The 25,277-nt window shown below is 34.2% G+C and overlaps 1 protein-coding gene across 2 annotated transcripts in view; it reads left to right on the top strand.

Annotated features, from left to right (window-relative positions):
• The window catches only part of LOC114331761 (uncharacterized), a 193,926-nt gene extending 172,663 nt beyond the window's left edge, over nt 1-21,263 (top strand). For both annotated transcript variants that reach the window (XM_028281399.2, XM_050659709.1), the window contains 3 exons: nt 5,230-5,487; nt 10,672-10,902; nt 13,257-21,263. In XM_028281399.2, the coding sequence (XP_028137200.1) occupies nt 5,230-5,487; nt 10,672-10,902; nt 13,257-13,387 (620 nt within the window). In that variant the 3' untranslated portion in view covers nt 13,388-21,263. The remainder of the gene's footprint in view (nt 1-5,229; nt 5,488-10,671; nt 10,903-13,256) is intronic.
• The last annotated feature ends 4,014 nt before the right edge of the window (nt 21,264-25,277 follow it).

Below are 25,277 nucleotides of genomic sequence, written 5' to 3'. Positions count from 1 at the left end.
TAAAAAAATATGTTTTAGAATAGAACACGGCTAAAATTATTATCGGGACCTGATAGAAAAAGATTTGAACTTGAATTTATGTTCTCGATGATTACAAAAATCATATTTTTTACTTGTGTTTTTGATTTTGAGCCTTGAAAATTGTCATCTTTCGTTCTTTTTTTCAGTTTTAAATTGTTTATAACTCGAAAACGATCAACAAGAAAAATTACAAAAGACCTTTTTTGTTTAGATTGATCCAAAAAATCTGAAATAATATCTGCCCGGTCGAAATTTTTTTTAATTCATAAAAAAATGTCATTTTTTAATTATTAATTAAATATAGTTAGATCAAGATTAGATGGGCAACCCTTGTTTTTTGTAATTGTTAACATTCTAAATTACAAATCCAATAATTTTTATCCATTAAACAGATCGGTGCAAATCGACCTTATATCGGATCCTCTACTATGAGGCTGTAGTTGAGTTTTAATTTCAGTATTTTATAAATGCTAGAATATTCCAGAGGGTCGCGCGAACTTTCGAGAAAAAATCAGTTTGACTGGTACACCCGGTATACAATGACAATTTACCTGTCTAGCAACAATATTATTACAGCGATATTGTTAAACAATAAGGCTAAAACATATTAAAAAATCACTTAAATCGGACAACAGGTTTAGGAAATTCGAGACATCAAAAATGACCCTTTTTTAACGTGGTGCGTTAATTTATTGGAGAAGCGTATTCCATATTTAAACATCTTCCATTTTTTAGGCTCTTGTCCTCTGAATATTTCTGTGTTCATTATTAATATCATAGTTAAAATCTAACCAAAACCAGATTTTGTTTCACAGTTTATATTGTCCAAGGTATATCCTAACCTACCCAGAAAATTAGAATTGGTAATGAACTGTGATTAATTTTTTACTACATTCGTTAAAATAGTTATTTTTACGTTTGATAAATGTTCATGTCTTTTCCAGTGCTTGGCCAGAATATAGTAATCCATCATATCTTTTTATACCTATTGAAATTATTGTGGTAGTTTGTGGTTTCTTATAATCAAATATCATTTGCGATTCTATGAATGTAGAGGTCTTACATTGTTATATCTGGGCCTCGCCCTGATATTGAATCGTCAAAAAATTAACATGTAGTCACACCAATAATATTAACTAAACTACGAAGCTGAGCAAAAATCATCTAATTTTCTACCCTTGCCACAAAGCTTTAGAACTTCTAATATACATAATAATTATTTATACAGTGAGGACGTTTAGGTTGGAATAAATTCATTTTCTCGAGAATGGGCGATTTTGGAGAGAAATCACGAAATAGGTCGATTTTTGTTTTTGAATTACGATTTTTTGGCATATACATATTATATCATACTAGTGACGTCATCAATCTGGCCGTGATGATGTAATCGATTATTTTAAATGAGAGTAGGGGTCGTGTCGTAGCTCATTTGAAAGGTTATTTAATTCTCTATTCAGTAGTTTAAACATTAACATAATTATTTATACAGGCTGTCCAAAAAAAAATTATTTTTAATTAAAATAATTGAGACAAAAAGAAAAATGTATGTAATTTGTTTAATTCAAAATGCATTTTACTTCTGTTAGAAAGCAAAAAAATGTTTATTTGACGAATAAATATTGTTTTTCGCTTAAATTCAATGTAAAAGCTGCCGTCCACATACTTCTTAGCAGTTTGAACATTGAATTTAAGCGAAAAGCAATGTTTATTTGTGAAGTAAACATTTTTTCTGTTTTCTGACAGCAATAACATGTACAGTAGAGTATAGATAATCCGAACACTGGTAATCCGAACGTTGAATTTAAGCGAAAAGCAATGTTTATTTGTGAAATAAACATTTTTTCTGTTTTCTGACAGCAATAACATGTACAGTAGAGTATAGATAATCCGAACACTGGTAATCCGAACGTTCGCTAATCCGAACGCAAAAAAATTATAAAATTAAAAAATATGATCGCGGACCGAATTTTTGGATTTAATATGACGGGTCTACCCCAAAATCCCGACAGCCACAATACCGACGGCCAAAATCCCGACACGCCAGAAACCCGACAGGCCAGAAACCCGACAGGTTTGATAAGTTTCGTTTTAACATATAATTACATTTATTTCTTGTTTTTTGTTTATGGCCATCTGCTTTTTATTTTTTGTTACTAAACAAAAGTATTTTGTATTAAAAGTATTAACAAATGTCGGAATTTTTACTTATGCGAGGATTGTTGCATGTCGGGATTCTGGCCTGTTGGGATTCTGGCGTGTCGGGATTCTGGAGTGTCGGTGTTTTGGCCGTCGGGATTTTGGCTGTCGGAATTTTGGGCGGCACCGAATATGACAATATTGGCAAAATATGACCGCGGATCTTTGTTTTGTTTATGCAGAAATACATACAATATATTTGTTTATTATGCAGGTGTTTTATTCTTTGTAACTAAAACGTATGTACATTATGTAATATGTACTATGTTTATGTTTATGAGCTTTGTATGTATTTTGAACATATGTTCGATAATCCGAACAATTTGATAATCCGAACTACCCCTGTACCAATTAGTTCGGATTATCGACGCTCTACTGTATTTTAAACTAAATAAATTACGTACATACATACTTCTTTTTGCGTCAATTAATTTAATTCAAAAATAATTTTTTTGACCACCCTCCTATAAGTAATTACGTTAATGTTTATATTATTGAATAGTGAATTGAATAACCTTTCAAATGAGTTAGAACACGACCCCTATTCTCATTTATAAATCATCGATTACGTAATCATGCCCACGGAGAAGTCGTCACTAGTAGGATATAAAATGATATAAAAATGTGTCGTTTTTATGTCTCGTATCTCCTAAATCTGTTGTCCGATTTAAGTAATTTTTTAATATGTTAGGTATAGCTTTATTCTTTATCAATATCGCTGTGATAATATTGTTGCTAAACAGGTAAATTTTCATTGTATACCGGGTGTTCATGCCCACGGAGAAGTCGTCACTAGTAGGATATAAAATGATATAAAAATGTGTCGTTTTTATGTCTCGTATCTCCTAAATCTGTTGTCCGATTTAAGTAATTTTTTAATATGTTAGGTATAGCTTTATTCTTTATCAATATCGCTGTGATAATATTGTTGCTAAACAGGTAAATTTTCATTGTATACCGGGTGTACAAATCAAACTGTGTTTTTTTTCTCAAAGTTCGCAATACCCTGTGAAATATTCTAGCATTTATAAAATACTGAAATCCAACTATAGCCTCAGGTTTTCTTAACATTCTGTTTTTTGATTCATTCGCTTATGTTGTTACTGATGAAGAACATGGCTAGTTATTAAAGTACCTAACTTTTGTATTATCTAACATAAGCGAATGAATCAAAAAATAGACTGTTAAGAAAACCTGAGGCTATAGTTGAGTTTTAATTTCAGTATTTTATAAATGCTAGAATATTCCACAGGGTGTTGTGAACTTTGAGAAAAAAAAAACAGTTTGATTCGTACACCCGGTATACAATGAAAATTTACCTGTTTAGGAAAAATAGTATTACAGCGATTATTTCATTCATAGGAGATTCTGACCAATAGAAAGCTACAGAAATTTAAATTAGACTGATAATTTTTGATAATTTCCCGTCGTCAAGTATATTACGTCAGATACCCTTCGTTGCTACGAAAAAATACATTCAGTGACATTAATGACAATTTAATGTTTTAAAAATTATAAAAGTGATGACTTTCACCCGTAAAATATTTATAACAATTGTGTGTTTGGTTGTACGTACTAATTTGTGCTTACATACATAAATAAATTACAATAAAATTTTGGTTTTGAACAGTTTTATTCATGAAATAATCGCATCAAATTGCACTCGATCTCTAAAATTAATATAGAATTTTTGCCCTCGTGACACTTTGACATAATTTCATTCGCCTTCGGCTCGTGAAATTAAAACTGTCAAAGTGACACACAGGAAAAATTCAATAATTTTAGAGCTCTTGTGCAATTACTGCTGATAAGGCTATAACATACCTATTAAATAAATTACTTAAATCGGACAACAGGTTTAGGAGATACGAGACATTAAAATGACCCATTTTTTGGGGTGCCCGTGTTCTCTGAAGTGCAGTATGCCAAAAAATTATATTTCAAAAATAAAAATCGACCTTTTTCGGGATTTACCTCCAAAATCGCCCATTCTTGAGAAAATGAATTTATTTCAACCTAAACGTCCTCACTATATATGAAAATTGGATTGCCCATTTTAAAATTACATCTGGAATGAAATTCCATCAATGATTTATATTTGTAGAACTGCTTGAAATGAAATACCTGCACTATTTTCAGAACATTTATTGAAACATTAAAATTTTCATTATTATTTTTGTACCAACAAAGTACTACATCATTAACAAAGAAAATGTTAAATCTAACATCTAACAAAATATTTCGTGATTTAATAGTTAAAATCTTTAAATTCTCTGTAGATTTCATTATTAATTTCTATTTTTGGTCGTATGTTACGCTCTGTTTTTAAACCAGGAGAAGAAATTCAAATTTATCGCGTCGTAATGCTTGTTTGTAACTGGTCCAACCTCAGGCAAGTTTACTCTACTGTTATGAAATTTTGACACTATTGACATTTATGAAATTTTGACACTATTGGCATTTCATAGGTTAATTAAATTATATTGGCGATTTTTTGTGTTTCCTGCGTTATTCCTTTAAGTTTTAGATTTTTAGTCTGCTTTTACATCTGCTTTTACATAAAAATCAGTTGTTTTTAGAACTCTTTAGCGACGTGTTATTATAAAATAATATTTATGGATTACCGTCGAAGACCGACATGGTCAAGAAAAAAAGAAGATGTATTTAGTGATTTTTCTAGTGACTTTCTTGGGTGTGAATCTGCCTTTAATTTACTCCTCCTGGTTTAAAAACAAAGAATAGTGATATTACCTTTTCATATTAGATAATACCAAAAGTATCGGAGTAGAAGGAATTCTAAGTTTCTTCTTATTTTTCTTCTTCCTCGCTTTAAACAATCGAATCGGAATATAACAATGCACACAAGGTTTTTAGAATTTTTTATACACAGGAATATGCTACAAAGTAAAATTTTACCGATTATGTATGTAATTAAAAAACATAAATCATAGTCTTTGACATCATGTGATAATATTTCTGAAGTATTAAAAACCACCTTTGTTGTTTCCACAGCATTACTGGCGGCTGCTTGTCCAGACAGCGCCCCCTTTATGGCAGATGAATGTCTGATGGCCATACCAGACATCGAAGGTATTGATTACACCACCAAGGAGTACCTGAAATTCGCCAACCACATCAAATCCGTCGCCGAGAGATTAAACAAGGCCGCAGAAGAAAGGTCAGAGGCTGTACGTTGGTCGCCACACAAGGTCGAGTTAGCTCTTTGGACACACTACGTTGTCTCCGAACACAAACCAGAGTTGCTCTCTAGTAAGTATAACAAGCTATTTTCTTCGTTGATTACATAAGTTGTTCAAATGAAAAGGTACGAAACGATACTGTGCGTATAAATGAAGTATTTATTCAGATTATTCACCATTGGTCTGAGCACAACGATCCCATCGATCCCAAGGATTCCTTATTCCCAGAATTCCTGTGGCCGTAACGAGACCCAGTCCCTCATACCGTCCTTTAGTTCGACGTCCGAGTTGAAGCGCTTCCCTTTGAGATATTTTTTCAGGTTACCAAATACATGAAAATCGCAGGGCGACCTGCCCAGATGATGAGCCAGCCCCATTCGTAGTTCTTTTTGCTGGTCAGCGACCATTGCGCGCACAACTTCCGGTAACGCAACCTGTCGTGCTGTCGTGCACAATTGAAGGGGTAAGAACCAAAAGGATCTAAGTGCCGTTATGTTCGTTTGGAGATATTCAATGTTAAAGTTAATTGCTTATTGTAAAATCTATGAAGATATTTCATATGGGGTTTTTAAGGAAAATAACGCATAATATATTTAAGTGTTTAATTACGTTTCACATAATGTTGTTACATGCTTGTTTGTTTAAAAAAAAGTCACTTAGACCTCTTTGGTTCTATTTTTTCTTTAATTTTTTTTAGAAAACGATGATTTCCCAATAAGAAAACTTTATTGTAATAGTAAACATTATAAAAAAATATTAATTATCATAGTCAGAGTAAATGTCAAGATCATTATTTTCTTCTTGGACATTTTCCTCCATTTTAGTTTCCGTCGTCGTTGGCTTTCTGTTGCATTTTTGAAGATATTCTTCTTTAGGCGCGATTTGATTTAGGGTAAAATTGTACATAAATCTGCGCGCCTGCGCACACAGACAGTATGTAGTTCCTTGCTAATCTTTCAAGATAGGTATTTATGTATCTGTATCCGTGCAAATAAGTCATTAAAAGAATATATTAGTGTTTTTAATAAATGTATTATTTATTATAATTCTTGTGTTTTTGGATTTGTGTTTCTCTGTAGTAAAATAATTATTTTACACTACATAACATTTTTACACTATTTGTCGCCGTGTTGTGTAATTATATCCGAAACTTACATGTCAATTAGAAGGACCTCGCTGGTGTAGTTGGTAGGGCGTTAGCTCCGTGATTGGAATGACGCGGGTTCGAATCCTGGGCGATTCATATTTTTTTTTATTTTTGGTTGTTTTAACAAAAAATTTTTGAAAGTGGTAGATAAGAAAGTTAGTTTACTTTTTAAATAAAATACAAATAACCTGTTAAGTATATTTACTTCGTTGAAATTACCTATATAATAGAAGAATATCTTCTTACGTGCGTACAAAGTACACACACATTCTTTTTTTTCTTTTTGGGTTGATGGGTCATATTTTGGTAAAAAGTATGATGAACTGGGGGAATAAAAGGCAACAGCTGAATAAGATTTTCCCACTTAGCATATGGAATTTCCAAAACGGCTCTATACAGGTAGTGGTTTAAATTTTCCCGAGATAAATCTGGTTTACCTACGTCAAGTAATGAGCACTTTTCAGATTGGAAAGCAAGGCAATTATTTGGATGTATCGTTGTATGGAACACAAGGAATGAAAAGTTTTCATGTCTGTACTCAAACCACACGATTTCTCGCCATTTTATTGGTCGCTTTTCCATGTCCTTTTTTGGATCACACATGAGCCTGTGAAGGTAATCAAAGTCGACAAAATCATTTTGTTCCATGGAATATACTTGAAACTTTTTGGAAGTTTTGGAAAACTATACTAAACTAGCAAAAACAACGTGGATAAAAATCAACAAAAACTGACAATAATCAGCGGCATAACGGTCTAAGCGCGCTTGGATCACTTTGCCACTACTGAAAAGAGAACATCTGTAAACCTAATTTTTTCCCTTAACAAGAAAGTTTAAGCAGAACGTTTAAAAATCAATTGGATGATTTTGCCAGCAAATAATGTTTAGTTTTAACTTTCGATATACGCGCTTAACTCATTTTTTTTAAATGTCACTTAGACCCTTTTGGTTTTTACCCCTTCAATTGTCAATTGTCCACAATGTTCAAACGCTGACATCCACCTTCACCGCCAACATTCGCATTGTGACACGCCGATCACTTCTCACTAGGTCGTACACCTTGTCGATGAGATGGCCCGTGATAATCGTGTTTGCCTGGCCAGGTATCGGTTCATCAACCAAGCTCTCACTGCCTGCACGAAAACGGGCACTACATTTTCTCACTGATTTACTGATTTTCTCTACCAAAAGACAAAATTTATTTACAAAAGACCAATTTATTTACAAACCATCTTTTAAAGGTAGAAGACGTCGAAATTGAAGTTGTTGACAGCTTTATATACCTTGGAATTTGGTAAAAATTAGCAAGAGCCTTTAATCAATGTGTCCTGCCTGTTCTTACATATTTCGCAGAGACACTCTAACAAGGACATCTACACGAGAACTACAAGTGACGCAACATAGAACGGAAAGATGTTTGTTGGGCGTAACGTTGAGAGATAGGGTAAGAAACGAAGAAATTCGCAGAAGTGGTGTAGAAGACATTATAAAACACATAGCCAAAATTAAATGGAAGTGGGCAGAACTCGTCGCTAGAATGAAAGATGATAGGTGGACAAAGAAAATCTTGTGAGTGGAGACTGTGAGCGGATAGACGAAACCCGGAAAGACCACCCACAAGATGGACTGACGACATAAAGAGGATTTGTACCAACAGGATTGTAGCAGCGCAAGATAGATCTGAAAGGAAGTTTTTCGAGGAGGCATATGTTCAGCAGTGGACGACTATGGGCTGATGATGATGGTTAAAGAACCTGAGGAAATGGTTCTACACAACTTACTTACTTAGTCCTAAGTCTTTCTACCTTTAGGTGTAAGGCTGGTGGAGTTGAGTTTGGCATTGTAGTCTCCATGCTTTCCGATCTTGCGTTAGGTTTCTAGCACTTTCCAATGTCAATCCCTTCTTCTCGACTTCTTTCCTGATTTGATCTACCCACATAACCCTTGGTCTTCCTCTTTTGTTTTTCCCTGCACTCTCGTTTCGAACACGTTTTGTAAGCCTCTCGTTCGACATTTTACACACGTGCCCGAACCATCTAAGTTGTCCCTCCACTATTTTTTCATTGATTGGTTCTAGTTTTAGGTTTTGTCTAATTGTTTCGTTTCGTATTTTGTCTGTCCTCTTTCTGTTTGCTATTTTCCTCAGGAACCACATTTACATAGCATTGACTCTGGCTTCCTGTCTCTCCGTCAATGTCCATGTCTACACAACAACAACTATACTAAATTTACAATCAAGTTGCAGTATATATAAAATATATATAGTGACTGTACACCCCGATATGGGGCTAAGTCGCGAAAGCTTTTGATCAGTCCCTTTTGCTTATGCTATCTTCTTAACGATTTCTCTCCATTTTTTCCTGTCTCTAGTTTTTCTCCGCCATTCTCTGACTCTTGCGTTTTTTAAGTCTTCTTCAACTTCTTGCAACCACTTTGATCTTGGTCTTCCTCTTTTCTTTCTTCCTCCTGGATTCCATTCTATCATAGCATATGTCACTGCTTCATCTCCTGCCCGCCAGATGTGACCTAACCATCTAACTCTGAATTGCTTTATTTTGGTCACGATATCTTCTTTTAGTACTTTCTTATTAATCTCTGCATTTGTTCGGCTTCGGTATTCATTTTGCTCTGTTCTGATTGGTCCCAGTATGGTTCTCATGATCTTTCTCTCCACTATTCTTAAGTTCTCTTCATCTTTTTTAGTCATCGTCATTGTTTCTGCTGCGTATAATAATATTGGTCTAATTATGGTGTTATACATTCTCATCTTGGTTTAATAGACAGTATTTTGCTTTTAAGTAGTATTTTATTTTCAAAATAAGCTTTATTCGCTGCCAATATTTTTTCGTTTATTTCTGGTATTCTTTCACCCGTTTTGCTTATTGTCACTCCTAGGTATTTGAAATGTTCTACATCTTCAAACTCTGAATTTCCTATTTTGGTTTTTCCTTTTATTGCTGTTTTCCCTAGTCTTAATATTTTTGTCTTTTCTTCATTTAATCTGAGTCCCATTGTCTCCCCTTTCTCTTTTATTTCTTCTAGCATTTCTTTCATTATGTTTCTATTTTTTGCAATAATAACAATGTCGTCTGCGAAAGCGATTATTTGTCCACCTCTTGTTCTTAGGTTTCCTTTGTTTATATTTCGTAGTACATATTCTAAAGCTAGATTAAACAGTGTCCTGCATAAGGCATCCCCTTGTTTCACTCCTTTATTTATAATGAATTCATCTGTCTCGCCTCTTTGCGTCTTTAGTACCTTTAGGTGTAAGGCTGCTGGAGTTGTTTGGCATTGTTGTCTCCATGCTTCCGATCTTGCGTTAGGTTTCTAGCACTTTCCAATGTCAATCCCTTCTTCTCGACTTCTTTCCTGATTTGATCTACCCACATAACTCTTGGTCTTCCTCTTTTGTTTTCCCCTGCAATATCGTTTCGAACACTCGTTTTGTAAGCCTCTCGTTCGACATTTTACAGACGTGCCCGAACCATCTAAGTTATCCCTCCACTATTTTTTCATTGATTGGTTCTAGTTTTAGGTTTTGTCTAATTGTTTCGTTTCGTATTTTGTCTGTCCTCTTTCTGTTTGCTATTTTCCTCAGGAACCACATTTCCATAGCATTGACTCTGGCTTTTTGTCTCTCCGTCAATGTCCATGTCTACACAACAACAACTATACTAAATTTACAATCAAGTTGCAGTAGAAATAAGCAAACCAAGACACGTTAAATGCTATTAGGAGCACTCCCGAATCATAATTTACAATGTACAAACTTTGGAAATCATGATTTGGGTTTTACAGTGTATATACATTGTAAATTATGATTCTGGAGTGCTCCTAGTAGCATTTAACGTGTATTGGTTTGTTTATTTCTACTGCATCTTGATTGTAAATTTAGTATAATATTTTAAAGCATCCGTTAATAAAATAATTAAAGCCAGAATGATCGCCAATATTCGAAGCGAATAGGCACGGCACCAAAAGAAGAAGAATGATAAAAATAATTTGTAGTGGGATATCGTTAACAATAATTATACAACTGGCTATAAGTAAAAAAATGAACAGTTTTTGTTAAACAAGGGCGTCATTGATATAAAACTTTTATTACAGGTATTTTCGCAGGTAGTCCTCTAGAAAATGGAAACGCTATTCCAAAACCAGTAGTTCATCAAAATGGTGACTCAATAGATCCTGCGACATCTGATGAGAGTAACCAAGGTCCGCTGAACGGCAAGACTATTCTAGATGAAGACACCACTACCACCTCGTTTACAGATAACAGCCCGCCATCTTTGGACCAAAATGAAGAGACCAATGACAGTGTTGTTTCTGGATCAGAAGGTAAATTTTCAGTTTATAATACCAGTGTTCGTCGTTGTTTCGTTTGTGTATGTCGTTTTGTGTAGAATGTTAAATTTATTTGAAATAATCTAAAACATCCCTAAGAAAAAGTTAATTTTTAGTTACAGTTCGTAAAAGTGAAGTACCTTAGTATTGTTTTTTGTAGCTATTGTAGAAAAATTATTGGAATTTATCTTTATTAATGTTATTTCTTATTAAGTCGGTATGGACCCGGCTTTAGCTAAATGGTTATTTGAAGAAAAATTATATATGTATTTGCAAATGTAAGCGTAAGCGGCCCTGATATGGTTTAGAACCAGATTACATCACGGTCGCCAACAAATTGTACTGGCGAATCGCCTCGTAGCGAAGCCATTAAAAAACAGAAAAGAAGAAGAATTTATAATACTCTCTTGCATCTTTCAAAATTTATTTTAATAAAATACCCACTTGCGGTTGTTGCAAGTCGATGAAAGATGGTCTTATCTTCCAGCCTCAAAAGTTTACTGTTGAACATAGACCTCTTTCTCCTGTTTCCAACCCCTTCGATCTTGCGCCGCTCTCATCCAGTTTTTATTGAGCCTTCTTAAATCGCCAGTCCCTAGTCCCTAGGTGGTGGACCGACGCTTCTCTTGTCGTATCGTCAGCCACTCTGTGGATCCACAGAGTAGCGCTGCAGAGTGGCCCGTTTGGTTGGGCCTTAAGAGAAGCGTCGCGCATCGTTCAATAGTTCTCTCCAGTTTCTCCAAGCAATAAAAATGATCAACTACTGTTTTTTTGCTGATCAACTACTGATATTTATCATTTGCAGATGTTTTTGTAGCTAATCCTTGTTTTGTAGATTTATTTTTAATTCGAATTTTTGGATAATTCGAATTTTTTTAACGGTCCCCTGAGATTCGAATTATCCAAGTTTCACTGTATATGATTTTGACATTTTGCAAAGGTAGATAAACTTTTCGATGAATATATTTCCGATTGGTGTTGAGCTTTTCCAGGCTTTAAAAAAAAGATAGTTTTTTCGATTGGAGTTCTACCAGTGAGTAATACGAGCAAGTCTACATCTTCACCTACAACAATAGTTGTATTTGTTAAATTGAATTGCTCTATGGCTGTTTCAATTATCATTACGTCAGCATCATTATTAGCTTGCTTTACCGATATATTTTCAGCAATAAACCTATCTTTCAGCATTGAAATGAACCGAGATTTGTTGCGAGTATTTGCAAGAAATTTCTGTTGAGTGGTAGATACTGTTAGATTGATCAAATAAAATATCAGAAGATGAAGATGTTGCTGAAGTTCTACGACGTTGTTCTGCAGCTTTATTATTTCTCGTAAAATCATTATAGTCATAAAATACGACAGTAACTCTGGGACCAAAATGACGCCGTACATATCAATTTACTATTTTTGTTGGGATTAAGCCGTACAATTCAAATAATTCTTATTATTTTCGCGTTACATTAACTTTGTAAAGATTTTTTTGTTGGCACTGTAATATAATACAGCTTAACATTGCATCCCTCGGTAGACCGCAAGCTGTATAGTAGAAACATTATCATATTTATAATCTTATATTATTATGTGTAATATAAGTTAAGTTGATCGATAGAATATTATGTTCACTTGTATTACAGCTTCAGTGATGTATATAGGTGTACTAATACATATATTATGAGGATTAGAAGTCTTTTAACTCTTTGAATCGTTGTATCTCAAAAACAGTGGCTCTTAGGAAAAAAACTAGTAAGATATTTTTTATAGATAATTATCTAGCCTACATTTTTTGTTAGAGCTAATTTTACGATAAACCTTACCGTTTCGCTGAAAATCGCTAAAAACCATATTTGGTGACCTTTGACCCCGCGTAAATTTTTTAGCACGGTTCGGATTTATGAGGACTTTTTAGATTTCATTTATGATGGTATTTTGATCAATCCTGCCAATTTTCAGCTTGATGGTAATTATTGTAGCCTCACTCCTATTTTTGAGTCTAACTAGACCGGTCTATGTGTTAATTTCCAGATCTAGCCTTTTTGTTTGCGTTTTTAACTCTGCGTACGTTTCCTGTGCTCTTGTTGATGTTCTACTGATAATATTAATATCATCGGCATAAGCGGCCAGTTGAACCGTTCGGTTGGTCAGTAGGTTTCCTCGTCCAGTTTGCATTTGCCTAACCACATACTCCAGTGCCAGGTTAAAAAATGTTGGGGCAGCCCATCTCTCTGCTTCAGTCCCTGCGAAATTTTGAAAAAGTCTGTCTGGTGGTTTTTTATTCGTACACAATTCGTGGAATACAAAGCGTATTATTGTTACGTGATAATAGATTCTCATGTTTTCGTTTCTTTCAGAATTAAGCAAGGATTCTCTGGGCTCGACAGAGGACTCCAACAGTATTGGTGAAACTATCAAACGGCCGTATGAAGACAATTCCATCCAGCCGTCAAGCAAAAAAATACGAGAGGATGTTGAAGCGAAGTGACAAATACGTAATTACCTATAATAATTTTTTACTTTTATTTTAAGAATAGGATCTATACACACATTGTAAGTTACATTATTTAACTTTTCCTTTTATTTTCGTGAGTGTTACAATGCAAGTATGTTTTCATTTTCGAAAAATTCATTATCGATGTTTCAGATACTTAAAAATAAATAACTAGAAGAAATACGCTGAAAAATTGTTCACTGTTCAAGGCGGGGAAAATGTTTTTCTAGCAATTTCTTCATATTAAGATCTTTATCTACTTTAAATCTGTATTAGTCAAGATCTTATTAATATTCCATATATTGACAACAGCAATATTCATTTATAGTATGTTATAATACAGTACCTATACATATTTCTATATTTTTCTCTTTTATGTGTTCAAATTATTTGATTAGCGATAGAAAATGTATCTGCTGGGAAGTACAGAGAATATCAAATTCATGTTATTAATGAAAATATAATTTAAGCTTAGTGTAGCTTAAAGTCTTTTAAATATTAACAAACCATTTTTATCATCAGTGGTGCTAAAACCCTAAAGTAGAGCCTTATCCTTCATAAGTCTTCTTTGCCCAGTCCTTTGGAGATGGTTCTTGACGGACCTTTTTGCCAGCCTGACATAAAATGTGCTTGCTGTTTATTCTTCTATGTTACAGAATCTATTTTCCCATCAGCTTCAACTGTCTGTTTAGCTTACAGTGCTCTGTTAGCAGATCTACTATGGCTTTGACTGTTTTCCTGTCTTTGCTTGCTCCACCATTCCAGAGATTTGTTTCCCCTGTTTCACTGGAGTGAGTTGCTATTGGTTTTTCCTTCAGTGTATTTTCCCTTCCTTAGATCGGAAAGTTAACTTTCTCACCCCGAAAAAGGGTGACCATTATTGGAGTTTCTGGAGCTCTTAAAATTTAGAATCCATTGAGAATGCCCATAAAACTCCTTGTGCCTGAAAGTTGGCTACCCCAGACTCTCCATAGATGTGTCTTGAGCCCATAGTTACTGATCCTTAATCTATTAAGGATCCCTTTGGAGTCCAGACGTTTCCCATCCTCATCCTGTACGAAGACAGTGCACTAGTGCAGCTTCTTTGAGTACAGTGCCCAAATTTTAGGCGTGGGTAGCTTCCATAACAATTTGCTGATATCGTTCTCTATCTTGGGCGGTATGTAACAATTAATTTGCTGATGAGCCAGTCCATTGACGAAGGTCTTGGAGCCATGAATATTTCCTCATACCAATACCTCTTTTTCCGTCGATCTTTCCATTGAGAATAATATGAGATATAATGAGATTATATGCTCCAGATATGTGTGGGCTTGGATATGTCTTCCCCCTTTAAAGTCCTGAGAGATGTGCAATTTCCCAAGGTCTTAGGGTTGTAATCACCTCCTGTAACAAGAAGCAGCTTCGCTGAAAGTCACACTCTCGGTTCTTGGTCTTTTCCCTTTGCGTTGGCGCTTCGGGTGGTGTGCTTCCGTCTGTTCCATACGTAGTGAAGTGAATTACTAAGAGGTAAGCTTAGACCATTGATACACTATGCGCTCGAAGGCTCCGTTGCTCAGTTCTGGAAGATTACGTGCAGGGTCGTTAATTAAAAAAAATCCCCTGTGATAGTGACAGTTGTCAAACTTCTCTGATACGTCTAAAGGTGGGAAACTATCAATAGAATGTAAATTTATAGGTTTCTATTGATAATTTCCCACCTCTACTAGTTCCATCTCTTTTTATTTCACAACGTATTGTTTTCCGTCTTTTGCCTTATTTTGCCGGTTATTGGCGCACTCACCACTGTGTATGAATTTTGAATATCTTTTTTAAAAACTGGATTTTTTAGTTGATTATTTGTCGAAATAAATGAATATTGATATAAACTAAGACAAGGCTATTATTTATATTGGAACCTAAGTATTTCTTCTACGTTACTATTTATTGCTGTATGAGATTTTGTTTTCAAAATGGAAAGAATTTTCCGAACAACTATGAATACACTCCTCAACATTTCATTGGTCTGTACAGATTTATGGACTTTCCATTTTTGTATTTAATTTAGAAAATATTAGAGTTTAATATTTTATAAAACCTTGAATTTCCTGGAGAGGAGTGCAAAAAGCCCAGTTTTTGTAAGTAAATGTTATGTTTTCCATAGCAATTCGCCAGGTTTATATATTCCTTAACCCTTTCACTGCTAACTTTTGAAATAAGGCATGTCTAGAAGCGGCAGTTCTTATTGGCAATAAAAGTGAGAATGTGCACGTGTCACGGATCCGTGCCAGGGCGAATATTAACATTGCGCATGCACGACACGGATCCGTGACACGCGCATGTCACGGCACGGATCCGTGACACGCGCATGTCATGCGTAGCAAAAGGGTTAATAACACGTTTTTAGAAAATATTTAAAGTAATTAGTAAAATAATGGAAAACATATTGCGACATTTATGTTACAGTGAAATTCCAGGAAGTTCAAAACCAAAGGAAATTTCTGAGTGTATAAAAAGAGTATGTAAAAGTTTCCTGTTTCTTCACAGATTTTTTTGTTTTGTTGTTTTTTTAATGATCTATTAGTCATTTATAAATTTTTGATACTGTTCTTTATCATCATAACATATTACCATTACTAGAGTAGTTTAAGTAATTTATTTGTTTTTTATGTATTCCTTTAACGTAGGCATTCTTTTATGTATTAATAATATGAAGTACATTCCATTTTTAGTTGGTTTTTTTTAGTTTCCTTCGATACTGAATGTCTCATTGTAATTTGAAACTATTCAGATGAAATGCGCCCAGATTTAATAAAATACAGCAAACACCAAATATAGTGACGCTTTTTATCTGAAAAGTACCGAGCATTGCTTCAGAAAATCGAGCCAGTAAAACAATGGCAGGCTCAAGTTGGTGTAACTAGCAACATTAACCAACACTCCGTAGACATAGCACCGTAATCAAGTTGAAAATGTTCACCGTGATGTTTGCTGTACATTCGAAAAGACTGATTTATAAAAAATATCCAAAGTTTAGACATTTTATCAAATAAAACAACTTTTTAATGTTATAAACTCATCCTCAACATTGAACAAAGAAACACAATTTACTCAAGGAACTCAGCTCCCGATTTTTAGTTCATGGGAACTCGGCTCCCAATTTTTAGTTAATGGGAATTCGGCTCCCGATTTTTAGTTCATGGGAATTCGGCTCCCAATTTTGAACTCATGGGAATGTTTTCGAATTGGAGTTGAATTTTGAGCTCACGAGATCACTTAGTCTGCAAAATAATCCAACAAAACACTTTATGATAAACTAGACAAACTATAAAAGCTAGGTCACTGAGTATTTATTTACCAATCAAAGATTTGTAATCCCAAATTTGTCAAAGAAATCTTTTGATTATAAATTGTAAATTTGGTAAAGGTAATTATTACTTAGTCCATTTTCTTATAAAAAAGAAGTAGTAGATTGGCCAGTTTGTTTTTATTGTGAATTGATCACCCTCAACTGTACGTGTTGCCGCAATTGGAGTAGTTTATTTCTGGAAATTTCTGTATTTCTAAATGGTTTCAGGTGTTATGAACACAGGAACACAATTTTGAGCTTATGGGAATTCATCTCCCGATTTTTAGTTAATGGGAATTCGGCTCCCAATTTTGAGCTCATGGGAATTCCCAATTGTCTGTTCCCATACTCGTATATTTTGTCTGTAGTATGTTCATAAAAGACCGGTATGAAAACACGTCTTGTATCACACGGGAATAAATTTCAATTCGACGATGTTCTCGAATTGGAGTTGAATTTTGAATTAATGGGAACACAGCTTCCAATTTTGAACTCATGGGAATTCCCAATTTTCTGTTCACATACCTACTCGTATATCCTGTCTGTAGTATGTTCATAAAAGTAATGTATAAAAACACGTCTATAAATCGACACGTGAATAATTTCAGTTGAACGATGTTTTCAAATTTTGAGATCTTGGGAAATTGGCTCCTAATTGTGCACTCTTGAGAACTCTGCTCCGGATTTTGAACTAATGGGAACTCGGTTCCCAATTTGGAACTCATGGGGATTAAAATTATAGGTTGATTACGAACACCCATTTGCCGATGTTTTTGACGAATTATCTGCTTTGCAGTTGTTTAATGTTACAAAATGGATTGTTCCACATGCTGAAACCAAACACTTTATTTTTTTTATTATATTACAACTTTAAATTGAAATTTTCTAAACATTGGATAGTTTTATATTTTGACATAGTTACAGAATTTTCAAAAAATGTCCAGAGCATTGTGTTCACTGTTAATGTTTAGTATAAATTACAATAACTGATTACTTACTGGAAAAATATATTTAGTAACTGATGTAGTAATTTTTGGGTAATTGATAAATACATTAGGTAGTGGCATTGTAACGTTACCAGTTACAAAAAAAAACGTAAAATCAATATAAAATCATTACCTCTGAACACATCTTGTCACATTAAGTTACCATTTTGGGGGATCAGGTTCTGAAAGACAAATCTAAAATAATCTTGGAAGAAATTTTGTTTTCATAATTGATCATAATTCTCAATGTTGTACTAAAATATTAAGCACATTTATTAATAATACGATTTTCAGTCGATTTGGTTATAAGGTAACCTCGGTCACCTTAATAAAAAACCTCTAAGGACATAATAAAGCTCTATTAATCAGGAGAAAACCGGTTGCTTGTTGGAAGTTGGAAACCAGTTTCAGGCGGATCGCCTTGTGAGTGAATCCCCGTACTTTTACGTCGCCGAGATAGCAAAATAGTTGCAGGTGCAAAAAAGTTTTAAAACAGTTGCGCTGGACCTTACAGTCAATCAAAAATTTTATTTTGCAAGTGCTCAGATAATACAAACGATTATTTCACTGACAAATACAATTTATGGAATAACGTTTTAAGGGAATTTTTTTTAAACGATTATAGCAATCCCAAAATATTGTGGGACACACAGTATAAAAAAAGTATAAACAGGAATTTTTGCATTTGAAGTTTTCCTGTAATCTTGTACATAATATAATATATTGATATATTTTTTATTTCATAGCAGTTTTAATTTTTGTTCGCCAACTTCAAATGTAAGTAGTTAGGCAACATAGCTCTGTATAAACATAACTTTATGTGATCGATAGCTTACGAACTACTGTTTCGGTTAAACATTATGTTCGGTAGATTCGATACAATTTCAAATTTTTGAATCAGTTTCAGGAAGCTGGTTCAATCAAGAAATGCTTGTGTCTGTATTGCTTTTGAGAATAAGTGGCGCAGTCAGAAGATATAATTCCAAATAACAGCATATAAGCCCAAAAAAATAAGTTTTTTAAGAAAATTGTTATTGAACTTTAATATAAAGTTAAAAATTCGATAATTAGAAATATTTAACTTTACTTTAGTCAATAATCAGCAGATGAAAATATAGCAAGACGAGTCTTATACACAATAAGCTAAATAAAAACGGGACATATGCAGTTAAGGGAGGGGTATGGTTTGAAATATTTAATTGTTTTTTATTATTTCAAATAAAAGGGCATACTTTCAAGAATACTCTCTGAAAATTTCAAAATAATCGGAGTAAAATTACCAGAGATACAGCGTGTTGAATATCCCTACCTTCGACTCGCTTTGCTGCGACTTCGCGCCAGCACGCTTGAGCGTAGTGAGAAACGTTAAACAACTGTTCGCCTTCTCTTTTGTAGAGTACTCCTCGATTCAAAAAACATATTCCAATGTGCATCACTTTACGATTTGGCAGACAAATAAGGAGATGAAGATGCAGCTGTTAAAACTTTAAACGCATTTTTCTCAAAACTGCTTTTTCAAATGCGGTGGACATTTTAACTGAAAAACTACTCGGCCGATCTACCTGATATTTTGCACAGATTTTCTCAAGACATTTCATGAGGTAACAACGTCGAGATATTTTTCTTTTTTTGCTTATTTTTTGTTCAACACTAATAAATCTGTTGATTTTCACAATATTTTTACCAAAAATTACATCTTTTGATTTCTGAGTGATACCAAAAATTCAAAAAGCATTAAAAATAAAAAAAAAACTCGACGTTGTAACCTCGCGAAACTCATATAAGCTAATTGAATCTTTTTGAATTTTTTGGTCGTATGATCTAGTGACAAGTTCTGATGTCCACCGCAAAATCCATTTTTTTTGTAAGCTGCCTGTCAAAATTTGTCACCAATGGCTTACTTTTCAATATATTGGATTTAATTTTTTTCTAAATATTCTTTGAATTGTACTTTATGTGTTTATTTAATTTAAAAATAAAATAATTGTACCATAGCTTCGAAAAAATTCACAAAAATGTTCTTGATGTGTTGATTTCAAACCATACCCCCCTTTAATACAGTGTATCGGAACTACATTTGAAATAGTCGCCCAATATAAAAGTTCGACACAGATAAATCATAGCAACGTTAACATCGGCATGTATAAAATATCGTTCGACTACCTGTCTCCTACGAGCGATCCCATAAATCCAGCCGAAAATAACCTGTCGCATATCGCGCCTTGCTCGTAAAAGGAGACAGGTAGTTGAACGATATTTTATACATGCCGATCTTAACGTTGCTATGATTTGTCTGTGTCGAACTTTTATATTGGGCGTCTATTTCAAATGTAGTTCCGATTTACTCTATTAACTGCGTATATCCCGTTTTTAATTTAACTTATTCTGTATAGCAGATAACGAGGTTAAGCGTTCGCTAGTGACGAACGAACATTTTGAAACTGATCATTAAAATTATCATGGAACGAAACAAGAGCTATATTGCCTACCGAATTTGTTCGTTTTTATAAAATCGTGGAAAAGTAACGAGTACAAAAAAACACTGAACGATTTTGTAATTTCGAGTGGAAATAGCAAAGCTCTGTTTTAATATAAATAATATTTATATATAAATATATATAGACAACAAATAACTGAATGCCTTTTATCAAATAATGTAGACGTATACACTTTTACAAAAAATATTAGCTATTATTTTGGAAGCATTATGTTAATACACCCGTTACATAATATCTCCCATTATCTTTTTTAAACATTCCTGTAACAAAGCGATTATACAGACTGTTTAGATTTAAATTAGATATACATCCTATAAATGGCAACACTGAGCGCTTCAGGAGACGTAAACATTAGCAGATGTATTAGTTGCTAACGGCGTGGATTATTAATTTCACCAGCAAAACAGATGGCTATTTCGTTTAGTTTTTAATAATCTTGGACAATCGTTATTTGCATTTTCGCTTGAATTATTCATTAATTTAATTAATAGGATTATTTTTTTACTAATAACTATGTATTCAGTGAATACAATAATTTATATACTATGCAATAAAAACTAATAATCGAGAAAATAGAAAAATTGATAGTGATTTTAATAACATACTGTTACTATCGGAACGAGTAGATAAATTTTGAGGATCTTTAACAATCAAAACACCTGATACAATTATAGTATACAGCAATGTTGCGGATTTTAGCGCTTACTTCAGTGTCTTATATCTAATCAAAAACTAAACGGTCTGTACATAATAAGTAACTTGTCGAGAGGTATCGCAGATGATGTAAACTACAGGCGTGATTAGAAAAAGTATTTGGGAGTTGTTAGGGATGGGAAGGTGTAAATATAGTGAGGTGTTAATTTTAAAACGGATTTTGAATATCTGATGTGTAGGTCTTAACGTTTCTTTTCATTTATATGCATATTCTCACGCTTTTAACCGGACTCTTTGGAAGATATTCAATATCCTACACATTATTTAATGTAAAAAATATCATTTGTAGATGAGTTTTGAGGTTTTGTAGGATATTTTCATAAATATAAATATTTCACGGTCAATTTGTTTTTTTATTTGCCTTGATATCAATCTCTCCATAGAAATTCGAGATTTTGACATTAATCGGAAAAGTAAGTATTCGTTGTGAGCTTCGCTGGTATCGCCAACTAGCGGATTACTAGTGCAACTTCCGCTGGAAATTATTATTTAATTCATATCGTGTAATATTTAAAACGCAAAGAAGTAATTAGATTGTAATCGACGGTTAATATCAGTAAGTACAAAATTTATGATTCATTATGATTATTTTTTAAAGATTTTGCTCAACATTTTGATGTTAAATATTAGTTACCTCCTTTCCTACTTCCGATACTTTCACAATTATCGTGTAGATGGCGCGTGGATTTATAGATTAATTATATCTATTATAAATGTAAAAAAACCAAATTTTAGTATTTAAAACATAAATATTATATTTAAGTTTAAGGTAAAAATATATGCCACAGCTTTTGCCAACTAATATTTTTTCCTATTAATGTTTTAAATTAATCACTTTGACATTTATGTCAAATTTCCAGCAAAAGTTCATTGATTTGTCACTACTGGCGCTCACGAACTTTTAAGTACATATCACCTCTACCAACGAGCTCACAGCGGATACCGATACATTAATGGGCTAATTAGCTCTATCTACTGAACATAGGATCGTGAATGCGATATTCCGCTGGGAGAGTTGACATGGAGGGGATGTGACATGTCAACAGTGCTTCTCATGGTGGCATAATTTGGAGGTCGTCCCCCACGGGCGATAAATTCATTTCTTTTTAATAATAATAATAATAAATATAAATATGGGTTGCAAAGAACAACTCATCATCGACTCAGTCATTTCTAACCAGGCATATTCCAAAAAGAGGAATCTTTTTACTGCCTTCATTGATTACAAGAAGGCCTTTGATTCAGTGCCGCATGAATGGCTTATAGATATATTGAGAATATATAAAGTCGATGATAATATAGTGACCTTTTTAGAGCATATAATTACGGAGTGGAAGACTAGAATTCACCTTAAAATACCTGGTGAAAATAACGTCGAAACTGAAAATATCGCAATCAGCCGGGGCCTGTTTCAAGGAGATTCGTTGAGTCCACTGTGGTTCTGTCTAGCTATGAACCCATTATCTCAGCTATTGAACTCCACAGACGCAGGTTTTAGCATCAAAAATAACAACAATGTGGTGGCGAAGCTTAATCATTTATTGTATATGGATGATTTGAAATTAATGGCTTCCACTCGAAAACCAACTCGATGAGATGCTAAAAACTGTAGAAACTTTTTCTACTGATATTAGCATGCACTTCGGACTAGACAAGTGCCGTATTTTAAATATAGTCAGAGGAAAAGTACAGCCCGGAGGATTCGATATGCAAAATGGCCAGAACATCGAGGCCATGGGTGAAAACGATATGTATAAATATCTTGGAGTAAAGCAAGCGCGGAGAATTGACCATAAACAAATGAAAACAGAGATAACTACCGAGTTTATACGAAGGGTAAAACAGCTGCTTCGCTCACACCTTAATAGTAGAAATTTGTTTAAGGCACTAAACACCTACGCATGTTCCGCGCTTAGCTATTCATTTGGCATTGTTAAGTGGACAAAAACGGACATAGAAAATCTTCAGCGAAAAGTAAGAACGCACCTCACAAAGGCACAAAAACACCATCCGAAGAGTGCAGTAGAAAGAACGACATTACCACGGAATTTAGGAGGAAGAGGACTTATGGATATGGGTGAGCAATTAGACAAACAAATTGCTAATTTAAGATCTTATTTTCAGATGCAGGCTGAAACATCTACTCTACATCGCGCTATCTGCGCAGTAGATGACACAACACCGATAAAACTGAGGGAAGCAGAACTTCGCATAAACCACCTTACTAAGGACGAAAAAGTGCGCGCCTGGATGGGTAAACCTCTGCACGGGCGACATCCCAATGAGGTCAGCCAAGTATGTCGACAATATAGCGTCGAACTACTGGTTGACATCAGGAAAGATGTTCCCTGAAACGGAGGGTTCATTACTGGCCATTCAGGATCAGGTTATACCAACCAGAAATTACCTGAAATATATCATCAAAGACGACAGATGCCGATATGGATGTCAAGCCCAAGAAACCATCCAACATCTTACAGGGGGCTTCCAGGCATTTGCTGCAACTGAGTACAAGGAACGGCATGACGCAGTGGGAAAAATCCTTCATCAGGAGATAGCTATCAAGTTGGGACTTCTCCAAACCGACCATCTCCCATATTATCAATACGTCCCTGAGAGTATGCTTGAGGATGGCAACTACAAGCTATACTGGGACCGCACTGTGCTCACAGACCAAACAGTGGCGCATAATAGACCAGATCTCGTATTAGTCAATAAATTAACGAGACAAACAACCCTTATTCATGTGGCGATTCCTAACAACAATAATCTACGTACTAAATTTACTGAAAAGATCGCCAAGTACAGAGATCTGGAAATTCAAATACGGAGACAATGGAGAATGCAAAGTACCCAGACGATACCGATTATTATGTCTACTACTGGAGTCATTCCGAAGACCCTCCTCGAAAGCATAAAAAAGCTGGGTCTTAATGAACATCTTTATAAGACCATGCAGAAATCAGTACTACTCGCAACGGCCAGATGTGTACGAAAATTTTTGGGAGATACACCTGCATACCAAGTCACCTAGGGCTCGATAACACGGAAAGAGTCCCACCAGAGCTCAATCCTTTTGATACCGTAGGTATCTGGGATGAGTCAATTTTCCCCTTAGAGGGAGTGTGAGCCGTATGGCTAAATCTGATAATATAAATATAAAAATAATAAATGATGGTTTTGCTTGTTTTCGATTCAGAGGGTTGCACACCAGCTAGACAGGCTGTTTCTACCATTTCAGGCGTCCTCAGTAGCTTTCGTTAGTGTGCCTACCTCTGGACCGAAAAACAGCTCTACCATCATTTTAAAGGGAATCTGAAAAATAATTCAAATTTCCCATCAGACGCGATACAGCGACATCTACTAACAAATTGAAGAATCTCAGATGCAGAATCCACCAATTTAATAATTAAAATGGTAAATAGTATTTTAAAACTGAGATTTTTCGTGTTGAAAGTTCTTACTGGTACATCCTTAATCTGCGACTTTTTCAATTAATAAGACAGCAGACGACGAATATAGAAAACGAAAGGGAAACGATCACATTCCGCTTTCATTCGTCTAGGAAAAACGGACAGCAGAGGAACTTTCAGTACTCAAATCCGAGTAAATTTTCATTTCTTTTTCTTCACTATATTTTCTTACCTTAGTAATTAAATCTACCTCTTCTTTTCAACCAGATCCTTTGGAAACATAAAGAATCTACATATCCCTCTTTCACTATAGTGTTTACAATCTAGGGCAAAGCACATTACCATTTTTATTATACAAAATACAATGGTTCACAAAAGTTCCTAACGTTTGCTTGGCGAATATCACTAAAAAAAACTATATTTCATAGAAATTTATGACGAATGATGGTGGTATTATCTTAAAAACACAATACTTAAGCAGAAAAAGCACTAGAGAAAATATATAGGAATTAAAAAGGCTTGAGATTGATGGGCAAATCCTGGCTTTTCAACCATTGTTTACAAATAATAATATGACAGTCGTGACGTCACACTTCGGCTGTCGAAGACTACGTAAAAACTGGACTGCGCAAACTTCAGTCTTTCGAGAACTCGACACGATGAGCAGCACGGAAGAGGTTTTTTTAATGGAAGCGTTATTATATTCATTGTATGTACATTTCTTAATTAACTACTCTTTGACGTTTCGATTTGCACTCAACTTTTTTCAATGGTACTATACCAATATTGAAAAAATAATAGTTAATCTTTATTAAATAACAAAACGGTAAAAAAATTATATGCTTTTAAAGAATTTCCTATTTCAGAATCAATTAAAAATAAAATATTACATCTTTTAATTTTTCAGTCATTAAAGCGTATGCTTCATTTTTCTTATTCCTGTTG

This window comes from Diabrotica virgifera, chromosome 8 (assembly GCF_917563875.1).
Source record: "Diabrotica virgifera virgifera chromosome 8, PGI_DIABVI_V3a".
Taxonomy (NCBI): Eukaryota; Metazoa; Arthropoda; class Insecta; order Coleoptera; family Chrysomelidae; genus Diabrotica; species Diabrotica virgifera.
The sequence above is the reverse complement of the archived record's forward strand: the minus strand, read 5'-3'. Positions and strand labels throughout refer to the sequence as shown.